The following is a 10,787-nucleotide window of genomic DNA, read 5'->3' as shown; positions in this document are numbered from 1 at the left end:
GTCACGCCCCTCTGTGGCGCTGTCGCCTCCGCCACCTTCCCCACCGCCGACGCGTCCGTCACCGCTCTCGAGCGGCCGACGCCCTCGGCCCCACCTTCGATGCCTCCGTCGATAGCCTCTGTACATGCGCCGCTTCCACAGCCCTCGGCTCCGCCACCGCCCTCGTCGGCGCCCACTACACCCCCACTGTCGCCGTCGCCACCGCCTCAGCCACCGCCGACCTCGCCACCTCCGAGAGATCTCTGCCGATACTATCTCCAGCTACGTCACCTACACATTCGACACCGCCGCCGCCGCCGTCCCCCTCAACGCCGCCGCCGACATTTCCGCCTGCCTCTTCGCTCACCACAACATACAGATTCACAGCGCCGACGCCTTCGTGTCCGAGCACCCACACGCACCATGACACGCATACCCGCTCGTCGACACTCGCAGACCGTAGCTATCGCTGACAGTCAAACATCGAGCCACACGTACGCCCCTGCTGCGCTCTCGCACCAGCTCCATGCCGTCACACTCACGTTCCCCGCCACTCTCACCGATTTAAACCCTCAGCCTCGGCCAGTGTCTCGATCCACCACACGCGCAATCTTCATCTACTCACTCGCCTCGTCACGATCACATCATAGGCACCGCAGACGTGGGAGCTTCAGCTCGACGCGACGCGATTCTGCTTCTTCGACGACCATCGAGAGACAGCGGTCACACTCGATGCGTCTGATCGTTTCCGGCTGGAAGACGTGTGTTCAACTATGACCGTCGGCATGTATAAACCCGTTGGACGTGTCAAAGGACGCTCGAGGAAGGGGCCTCGAGTGCAAGGACTGCTTTGAGGAGTTTTACCGCGGGTTTGCCCACGCGCGCCCACGTGCTTGTTTCGCCCACATCCTCCATGCACTCGCAGGCAGACTGGCAGTAGCACTTGCAGTCAAAGGGATGATAGCAGTGGTACTCGACGTTCGTCGTGTTCGGATGCATTTCTGTGCAAGAGTCGATGCAGTGCTCAAGGGAGCACTGCGAGGCAGCCTGCTCATCGCATATCTCTTTGTCGAGATTGCTCTTACACCAACCCGCATCAGGGAATCTTTCCCAGCCGTGGTAGGACGGCGGCGGCGAAGGCGGCGTTGGTGCCATCTCAGGCGGATACGGCGGCAGCGGCGGAAAGCACTGACTGTGAGCGATAGGCTCCACCGCTGGCGTGTGTGCGGGCACCACCGATCCTTCTCGCAGCTCGCGCAGCTCGCCGTCATCGAGGGCGCCGTTGAAGACAAAGACGTCACGCATCTCGCCTCGAAAGTAGGGGTCGTACCCCCAGTGGCTCTTGCCCACGTACAAGCCCGAGCGTGCGACCGCAGGCGGCAGAGGCAACGAACCGGAGCCCCTGGGTACGCCGTCCCAATACATCGTGACTGTCTCGTCCGGCTTGTGGACAACCGCCACGTGAGTCCACACGTCGACTGGGAACGCTCCGCAGACCCATCTGTCGGATGGTGGAGTAGCCGGGCACGGGCCTTGAGAGGGTGCGAATGAATACTGTGTCGACCCCAGATAGACATCATACGCCACTCCGTATTGAAATGCGACCACTATGTTGTCGGACCCTCCCCCATTACCAAAATCGATCAGCCGATCCCCCTGGTTCCCCGACCTGCTTCGCTTGACCCAAGCAGCGACGGTCAGACCAAGACTCCCGCCAATGTGATCCGGCGCCTTGGCATTGACGTAAAAGTCGGTCCCGTCAAAGGCTACCGCGTTGATGCACAGCGGCGAGCGTGGTGGCGTCGGCGGAGAAGGCGGCAGCGAGGGCGGTGACGGTGGAAGAGGCGGAGGAGACGGCGGCAGAGGCGGAGGAGACGGCGAGGGCACTGCCAGCGTCAGAATCGTGTATACAAAGGTGCCAAAGTTGCCACAAAAAACCTGCCATCCTGCGCCGAGCGGCGGCGAGGACCTGTCGTCAGAGAAAAGGTAGGCGTCTGCAGTGCAGGATCCCGCCCCATCGAGGGCGTTCCATTCAGTGGTGCTCGGAGCAATAGATTGAAAAAGCCATGTGGAACGTTCACCGCCACCATTGCAAGAAGGATCCCAGTAGATGTAATGCGAGGACGAGGCGTCGCGATAGTACGGCGCTCCTGAGGCGGTGAAGCCGGCGGCGAGGTACTCCAAACCGCCGAGAAAGCCTGTTTGGTAGCTGCAGCCCCCAGAGACCACAAAAGGCGGCGGCAGCGGTGGCGACAATGGCGGCGGCGGCGGCGACAATGGCGGTGGCGGCGACGGCGGTGGCGGCGTCGGCGGCGTGGATCCCAACCTGATGTGGGCGCCCGGGGCCAGCAGGATCACCGCGTCCTGGCCCGTGCTCACTGCTTCAGCAATCAGGTTCCGAAGCTCATTCTCCGTCGCAGCGTGAGTCTCCCCAGGCCGAACAGGGGGCAGCGGCGGCAGCGGCGGCGGGGATGGTGGCAGAGGCGGTGTTGCGGGAGGAGGCGGCGACAGCGGCGGTGGCGGCGGCGCCGACGGCGGCGGCGGTGGGAGTGCCGGCGGTGGGAGTGACGGCGGCAGCGGACACTCGACCAGCCAGCTGATAAACCTGCTTCCACTTGAGCCGAACAGCCTCGTGCCAGCACGGCCCGTGTAGCGCAAATTGTAAGGCTCGTACGTGATGCCGTTGCAGTATTCCTGCGCCATCACTGCAACGGTTGCTTCTTCCAAAGTCGCTGCGTTCACCTCCGGAAAGCAATAGCCACCGTACTCTACATCGATGTACATGTCACTGTAGGGCCCGGTGAGCGGGCAGGGCGGCGAAGGTGGCGGAGACGGCGGGGAAGGCGGGGAAGGCGGCGGCGATGGTGGAGCGGGCGGAGCGGACGGTACGGCGGCACAATAGCAAAGCAGCCGGTAGCCAGAGTAGCAAAAGCTGTTCCAATCAGGACATTCGTTGCAACCAGAGTAGCTGCTGCCGCTCCGGCTGTAGTAGCAGGTCGATCCGGATACGGTTGGGTTGATCCCCCAGCCACCAGCTACCGCAGTGCACGAGATTCCATGCTCAGCGTAAGCGATCACAATCTCTGTCGCGTTGAGTTCAGGCATGTCGGCATCGCAGGAGCCACCCAAGTCAGAGCACACGGAGCCGCATGCCTGCCCATCGTTTCCAAGGTGATACGATGGCGGCGGCAGCGGTGGCAGCGACGGCGGAGACGGCGGAGCAGGAGGCAGCAGCGGGGGCAGCGGTGACGCAGGCGGGTCGTCATACAAGTCGCCTTCAACCGCTCCGGTCCGCTGCCGCAGGGCCCAGGGATGGCGCTGAGACGCTCGGGTGCGACATGAAGGCCTTAGGGCGCGCGCTCAAGCCGCCGGCCGCGCACAGCGATTTTGAGCTGTCCGTGGGTGGTTCACGGTTGGCGTGCAACAGGTCCATCCCTTGGGTTGTCTCTTGTCTGTTTGGGCCCAGCCGGGCATTCGCCACTTCACGACAGCGCACATCTGTACCTTTAGCTTTATTTACTTCTTTATTGCCAGCGCGCGCCAGTCCGGTGCCTAAAAGAAAGAAAGAAAACAGAAAGAAAGAAAGAAATAAAACACACAACCCAAGGGAGGGATGGGAGGAAAAAGAAAAGAAATAAAACGCACAACCAGGGGAGGGATGGGAGGGATGGGAGGACGACAACCGAGCTGCCTTTAAAAGTACCTGTGTTAGTGCCAGTGCGCGCCAGTCCCGTGCCCAGTGTAAGAAAGAAAGAAAGAAAACAGACAACCCAAGGGAGAGGGATGGGAGGACGGTACGCCGCCTTGTTTGGTATTGCCAAAAATCTCTCTCCCACACAGGGATTTTAGGGGAGAAGTGTGGTGTTAGCCGTCGCCTACCCTCGGGCGTCTACCACTTCCTATCTCTCTCCGCAGTTTATCACCAATTCTTGCAGCGACCTTCATGCGCCCAGTAAGAAAGAAAGAAAGAAAACAGACAACCCAAGGGAGGGATGGGAGAACGGCACGCCGCCACCACACAGGGATTTTAAGGAGAGGAGTGTGAGATGCGCTAGCCGTCGCCTACCCTAGGGAGTCTGCCTCTTCCTATCTCTCTTCGCAGTCTCTCTCCGATTCTCGCTTCAACCTTCGTGCCACCTCGCGGCCGTCCCACTCTCGTCGCTCTCTCCCTTGTCACTTCCTCCTCTGTCGCGTCGTTCTCTTCTGTCTCGTCCTGCGTCGCCGCCGCCTGCCGGTCCCTTGTTCTCGCGGCTTCTTTCGCCTTTCGGCGCAACTCCGTCCTCCTCGCGGCGTATCCTGGCCCCTCGAGTCTATCGAGCTCCCCTCGCGCAAGGACCACATTTCTGACTCCCACTCCGATCATTTGCCTCCAAGTCATATCGTTGCTCAGGTCCACTCTCTCTTCGAACACTCGTGCCTCTACGGATGATGCCGGCGCTGGGGTCCCCTTCGGATGCATCGTGACATCTGACAACTGAATTTCCACTGGTTCGTCCTCCTCTGAGTCATCTTCCCCGTCCTCCTTCCGCTCGGCCCTTCGCTCGGTACGTTCGGTGTGGCTCACCCTCCATGCCGTGAACAGGCGCTTTATCCACCCTATATTCTTCTCTCGTTCCTCTGCCCGTGCCTTGGTCTTGTCGTTGTTTCGCACCCATGTCTGTATGGCAATCGAGGCTGCCTTCCCCACTACCTGTAGTTCGCTCGTCACCTCTCCCGCGAGCTCCCTTCTCTTTCTTTCGGGTATGGAGTCCGTGAGTGCGGGTAGCGTGCAGGCAATCACGGGCGCTATGTTGTCGTACTCCTCTTCGGCGAGCGCCCCAAATCTAGACCCTTTCGCCTTTAAGGAGGCTGCCCTCGCTCGTCATGCGCCCAGTGTTGTGCGAGGGAGTTCGAAGAAAATTCTCTTAGACAAGTTTCGCGCGTCCCCACGATGGTTGCTGCCCTTGGCGGCAGCCACCGTGGGAGCCGACCTGGAGATCCTCAGCGGCTGCAGCCGCCCGCGGCCGCTGCCGAAGGCACCGGTCGCATGGACTTCAGCTCGGTACACGCGCTGCCGGCCGGTGGGCCACGCTCTGATGGACGACGCTCTGGTGCCCTAGACCAGCGCCAACCCCAACAGAGCTCTCCCGGCCGGCCGCTGCGACGCGACAGCCTGGTCCCCGAGCCTCCTGCTGCTGCCACGGCCCGGCCTCCAGGCACAAGGCTCGCCTCGCAGCAGCCCGTGCAGCAGCCCGAGCAGCAGCCCGAGCAGCAGCCCGAGCAGCAGCCCGAGCAGCAGCCCGAGCAGCAGCCCTCGCAGCAGCCCTCACAGCAGCCCTCACAGCAGCCCTCACAGCAGCAGCAGCCCGAGCAGGAGCCCTCGCAGCAGCCCTCGCAGCAGCCCGAGCAGCAGCCCGAGCAGCAGCCCGAGCAGCAGCCCGAGCAGCAGCCCGAGCAGCAGCCCGAGCAGCAGCCCGAGCAGCAGCCCGAGAGCAGCCCTCGCAGCAGCCCTCACAGCAGCCCTCACAGCAGCAGCAGCCCGAGCAGGGGCCCTCGCAGCAGCCCTCGCAGCAGCCCGAGCAGCAGCCCGAGCAGCAGCCCGAGCAGCAGCCCGAGCAGCAGCCCGAGCAGCAGCCCGATCAGCAGCCCGAGCAGCAGCCCGAGCAGCAGCCCGCACAGCAGCCCGAGCAGCAGCCCGCGCAGCAGCCCACCATCTGTGCCTCCGCCTCTGCCTCTGCCTCCGCCGCCCCCACCTCCGCTGCCGCCGCCCCTGCCTCTGCCGTCTCCGTCCCCCGCTGCCGCCACTGCTCCTCCTGCGAGGCACCGCCGTTCCATTGTTGTCTTTGTCGTACCGGTATCAGCCTCTCTGAGAGCATCCGGGACGACTCCACCCTTCATTCTTGCGGCGCTGCCGCGAGCTGCGCTGGGGGCTACGTCGCGTGCGGCGCGCGGCGATGGACAGCGGCGGCGAGGAGCCCCCGGCGGACGACGACGAGGGGCCCGTGTGCGAGATCATCAATGACGGCGCCCCGGGCGTTCCTCAGATCCCCGAGGTGCTGTGTGCGTACCCTCCCGGAGATCGGAGGGACACGCCCGCGGCTCGTGTCCCCTCAGCAGCAGCGGGGAGCACGGTCGGAAGGGCGCTTTTGTCGCTTTCGGCAACACTGAATCATTCTACCGGAACATGGTCGAGGGGCATGGGCCCTACTGCGAGGAGGGGGAGGGGGGGAAGGGGGGGGGGGGGGAGGGGGAGGGGGGGGGAGAGGAGGAGGGGGGGGGGGAGGGGTACGGGGGGGGCGGCATGGAGGGGGAGAGGAAGAGCAAGGGCGAGAGAGGGCAAGGGACCGGGCGCTGGCATACCAGGGGGGGCAGGGTGGTGGGCGGCGACCGCCGCATACCGTCCTACGGCGGGGACTATCGCTACGCCAGGGAAGACAAGGGCGTCGAAGTGCAGCTGCTGCTGTTCGAATCGTTCGGCGGGTTCGGAAAGGGGGTCCGTGAGATCCTCAGGAAGGCGGCGGACGTACTACAGAACAAGCTGACGCGGGCCCAGTACCTCGATGAGGTGACTTGGACCACCAAGAGCTGGCTGGGGCTGCAGAAGCAGCGCATCTCAGTCGTTCTTCACACGGCAATCGCAGAGCAGATTGTGAATGAGCTTGCCTGTGGCGGGGGTGGGCGGGTGCACGGAGCTAAGTGCCTCGCCACCCTCGCAGGAGTCGCTTAGGCGGCTCCCGTGGTGTACCTGTGTTAGTGCCAGTGCGAGCCAGTCCCGTGCCCAGTCCTGTGCCCAGTGTCGTGCGAGGGAGTTTTGTTGTAAAATTCTTTATTGCGGCCAAGAGAGAGCGGCCCCTGTGGGTCGTCCGGCGGCTCGCGCGCAAAGCGCAGCATCCCACAATCCCCGCCATGGCCGAGTTCAAGACCCTGGTCGCCCGCCTCGACGAGGCTGAGCAGTTTCTGGAGCGTGCGTCGGCGCCCGCGCCCGCCGCGTCGCCGTACGCTCCGCTAGACGCGCTCGACGCGGCGGTGTCGGCGCTCGAAGAGCTCACGCCGCGGGTGGGCGTGTTTGAGAAGCGGGCGCTCGAGAAGGACCCGGACAAGAAGGTCTACGGCCCAAAGATGGCGGAGCGGGTGCTCGCGGTCGCGGGACGACTCGCCGATGCGGCAGAGGCTGCGGACGAGCTCAGCGATTCTCTGGCGCCGCTGCGGCGGCAGAGGAGCGGCGAGCGGCGAGCAGAGCAGCAGCGGGAGGAGGAGGAGGCGCAGGCGGCGGCGCAGGCGGCGGCGAGGGCGCAGGCCGCGGCGGACGATGCGCGCTCGCGCGCGGCCGCCGACGCGGCGGCGGAGGCGGCCGCGGCCGAGGCGGAGGAGAGGCGGAGGGTGGCGGAGAGGCTGGAGCGGATAGCCGCGGGCGAGGCGGGCGCCGATCCGAGGCGCGGCGCCGCGGCAGCGCCGCGGCTCGGCCTCTCGCTCACCGACGCGCTGGCGGCGCTGGCGGCGGCATGCGAGCCGGCCGAGCTGGCGTCGGCTGTGCAGGCGCTGCACTTGCTCTGCAGCAACGCGCTGGCCTATCCGGAGGACGCGCGCTTCCGCGGCGTGCGGCTGCTCAACGAGACGTTCCAGCAGGCCGTCGCGCGGCACGCGGGCGGGGTCGAGGTGCTCCTCGCCCTCGGCTTCATCGAGCGGGAGGAGGCGGAGGAGGACGGCGAGCGGCTGCCGCAAATCGTCTACCGCCTCGAGGAGCCGCCGCTCGAGGAGCCGGAGCGGTGGGCGGAGTGGTACGCCGGCGTGCGCTCGCAGCGCGACGAGCTGACGGCGTACCTCGCCGCGGCGGCCATACCGCCGCTGCCGCCGGCGACGAGGTCGCTCGGCTGGGACGAGGCGAAGCCCGCGCCGCTTGCGTCGCACCAGGTGGCCGTCCTGCACGGGCAGGCGGGGGGCGGGAGGTAAGCTGGTGGTCTAAATACCGCATTCTTTTCGCGTGGTGTACCTGTGTTAGTGCCAGTGCGCGCCAGTCCCGTACCAGTGTCCGGTGCGCGGTACTTGGTGGGTTGGACGCCCGCAAAATTCTTTTTTCGCACAACGGTGTACCTTGAAAGCAATTCCGTCGCACAACACTGGGCACGGGACTGGCGCGCACTGGCACTAAAGAAAGAGAAAGAACGAAAACAGACAACCCAAGGGAGGGATGGGAGGACGGCACGCCGCCACCACACAGACAAAACAAACAAAGTCAAGCGGCAACAACTTCAACCTGCTGCTCCACGAGACGTTCGGCGGCGGCTTCTCGCCCACCGCTGTTCTCAAGCTGCGCCGCCTCGCGCGCAAAGTCGCGCGCGGCAGCGTCGACCGCACGGCCTACTCGCCCAAGTACTCGCTCTCTTTTATGTCCCACCATGCAGAGCGCATCTCTCTCTCTGTTGTGCGAGGCGTGAACCGCGCCATTCGCTCTCACCTGGCAACCCTGTCTGCACGTCTCGCGCGCGCGTGAACAGGCCTCCAGGCCCCAAATGACGTGTGAGTGTTAGATTTGTTTGGTATTGCTAAAAATCTCTCCCACACAGGGATTTTAAGGAGAGGTGTGTGGTGCGCTAGCCGTCGCCCACCGGAGTCTGCCTCTTCCTATCTCTCTTCGCAGTCTCTCTCCGATTCTCGCTGCAACCTTCATGCCACCTCGCGGTCGTCCCACTCTCGTCGTTCTCTCCCTTTTAAAACGCGTGAGTCTAAAATCTTTTTTGCGACAGCTTCGCGCGACAACAAACCTGGCGGAGTGCTTGCGAAGCAATGCATTCGGTCGCCGCGTCCGCCGACCTCGACGGCTGGCGCGCCCAGGTGTGCCTGTCGGCCCTGCTCTCGCTGGGCGGCACGCCGTGTGACTTTGTGCGTTTGCGGAAGAGCTCGACGCCACGCGCCTCCTCGGCCGTGCTCGTCAAGCTCGAGGTGCGGCGGACTGGCGACAGCGGTGGCGGAGCTCCGGCGGCTGCCGACGGCTCATCTCCCGCCATCTGGCTCGGCCGCGACGCCCTCGATCGCGCCCAGCTGCAAGAGGGCGACCTGGTTGAGGTGGAGCTCGTCCGCGCAGCCGAGGTTCGCTTGTGGGCAGAGGTTCACGTCAGCGCGGTTGAGGCGCAGGACTGGCGGTCACCGCTCGCGCTTCCGACCGCGACGGATGTGCGTGCGGCGCTCGGTGTCGTGGCGCCGCCCGGGGGAGGGCGCATCCACCCGTGGCGCTCGGATTGCCTCGGCCACGGCGCCCTCGTCCACCGGCGGACTCCGCTCACTCTCCGGGCGCAGGCCTCGCAGAGAGCCGTCTGCTGCATCGCCTCTGCAGTGGCGCCGAGCGGCGACGAGGCGGGCGGCGCCGCCGGCGGCGAGGAGGAGGAGAGCTGGGGCTGGGTTGGCGAGTCGACGCCGGTGCGGCTCGTCGCGTGCGCCGGTGCGGAGGCCACAGCGGCAGGCGGCGCTTGCTCTGGCGTCTCGCGCCTTCTGCTCTTTTTGCACGGGGTCGTCGAGGCGGGCGCCACCGGCGCTGGTGCCGGAGGCGCCACCGCGAGTCCGGCCGGCAGTCGGTGTGGCGTCCCGGCGTCCATGGGGGGCGACGGCGCCGAGCTGGCCGCAAGCGCGTCGCCGGTGCTCCTCGCGGGCTCGCGCGGCGTCGGAAAGACGACACTCGTGCGGAGGCTCTGCCGCTCGCTCGGACTGCTGCTGCTGGAAGTGTCGCCGCACGAGCTGTGCGCCCGCCCCTGCCCTCGCCGGCCGCCCCACGCCCGCGCGGCCCCGAGCGACGCGCTCCCCTCTCCTCCCGCTGCAGCTCCCGCCAGCACGGCGACGCCATCTCGGACGGGTTTCGGCTCGCCCTCTCTGCCGCCGGCCGCTCCGCGCCCTGCGTGCTGCTCATCGAGTCGGCCGAGGAGCTGGCCCCCGCCGCAGGCTCCGAGGAGGAGGGCGGCAGTGGCGCGGCGGCGCGGCTCGCGCTGCTCGACGCGCTGCGTGCCGCATCGCGGGTGCAAGGCGCGTGCGCGTGCGCGCGCGCGCCTCGAGCGCACCAGCGGCCCTCGGCCCTCGGCGCCTCCGCAGGAGGAGGGAACCGAAGCTGGCGCCTCTCCGCGCTCTGGTAGGCGTGCTGCTTGTGCTCACCGCGGTGTTTGCGCGCGACGTGCATGCGCAGGAGACACGGCGGGTTCGAACCGCCTTCCGCTCCGCGCCGCCCCTTCTCAGAGGCCCCTCTCGCGTCTGCCGTAGGTGCGTTCGCGCTGCCCCTTGCAGCTCGCCGTAGCGCCGCCAGTCGGGCTTGGCCGCGCGCGGGCGCTCGCCTCCGCAGCCTCCGCCGCCGGGCTGGCGCCGCCGCCGCCGCCCCTCGCCGCGGATTTGGCCAGTTCGTTCCACGGGTTCGTAGCGTCCGACTTGGCCGCAGTCTGCGAGGAGGCGCGACTGCTCGCGCTGCAGCGGCCGCCGCCGCACGGCGAGGAGGGGTCAGAGGAGGGGGCGGAGGAGGGGGGCGCTGGGGAGGGTGCTCCGCTCCTCGCGGTGGCGGAGGAGGAGTGGCGGGCCGCTGCCAGGCTGGTGGAGCCCGCCTCGCTGCTTGGCTTGGGCACGGCGCGCGAGTCGCTGGGAGGCGCTCGCTGGCGGGACGTGGGCGGACTCGCTCGCACAAAGGCGCCGCCGCCTGCGGTGGAGTAGCGCGTGCCGGTCGTGGGGGCCGGTGGCTCCTCGACGCCTCTGACGCAGCCGTCCCTCCCCTCCAAGGCGCGCCTGAAGCAACTCGTGCAGTGGCCGCTCGCCGCGCCGCAGCTCTGCGCGAGGCTCGGCCTCGGCGGCCCTCGCGGGCT

General features: G+C 66.6%; 4 protein-coding genes across 4 annotated transcripts; 2 read left to right on the top strand and 2 right to left on the bottom strand.

Annotated features, from left to right (window-relative positions):
- Positions 1-786: 786 nt before the first annotated feature.
- On the bottom strand, positions 787-3,084 carry EMIHUDRAFT_219184 (hypothetical protein; the record flags this gene model as incomplete). The annotated part of the gene is made up of 6 exons (XM_005758716.1): positions 787-1,026; positions 1,216-1,745; positions 2,067-2,188; positions 2,306-2,388; positions 2,569-2,747; positions 2,940-3,084. 6 exons carry the CDS (start codon positions 3,082-3,084, stop codon positions 787-789), a joined length of 1,299 nt encoding a protein of 432 aa, XP_005758773.1.
- A 2,224-nt stretch (positions 3,085-5,308) lies between these two features.
- EMIHUDRAFT_106849 (hypothetical protein) lies at positions 5,309-5,793 on the bottom strand (the record flags this gene model as incomplete). Its single annotated transcript, XM_005758715.1, has 2 exons — positions 5,309-5,456; positions 5,486-5,793. The coding sequence occupies 2 exons, from the start codon at positions 5,791-5,793 to the stop codon at positions 5,309-5,311; spliced, it is 456 nt and encodes a 151-aa protein (XP_005758772.1).
- Positions 5,794-6,809: 1,016 nt separating this feature from the next.
- On the top strand, positions 6,810-8,042 carry EMIHUDRAFT_438710 (hypothetical protein). The gene has a single exon (XM_005758714.1). It carries the CDS (start codon positions 6,865-6,867, stop codon positions 7,906-7,908), a length of 1,044 nt encoding a protein of 347 aa, XP_005758771.1. The 5' UTR covers positions 6,810-6,864; the 3' UTR covers positions 7,909-8,042.
- A 1,376-nt stretch (positions 8,043-9,418) lies between these two features.
- EMIHUDRAFT_359548 (hypothetical protein) lies at positions 9,419-10,284 on the top strand. The gene is made up of 3 exons (XM_005758713.1): positions 9,419-9,689; positions 9,770-10,126; positions 10,201-10,284. The coding sequence occupies exons 1-2, from the start codon at positions 9,547-9,549 to the stop codon at positions 10,074-10,076; spliced, it is 450 nt and encodes a 149-aa protein (XP_005758770.1). The 5' UTR covers positions 9,419-9,546; the 3' UTR covers positions 10,077-10,126; positions 10,201-10,284.
- The last annotated feature ends 503 nt before the right edge of the window (positions 10,285-10,787 follow it).

This window comes from Emiliania huxleyi, assembly GCF_000372725.1.
Source record: "Emiliania huxleyi CCMP1516 unplaced genomic scaffold EMIHUscaffold_84, whole genome shotgun sequence".
Lineage (NCBI taxonomy): Eukaryota > Haptophyta > Isochrysidales > Noelaerhabdaceae > Emiliania > Emiliania huxleyi.
The sequence above is the reverse complement of the archived record's forward strand: the minus strand, read 5'-3'. Positions and strand labels throughout refer to the sequence as shown.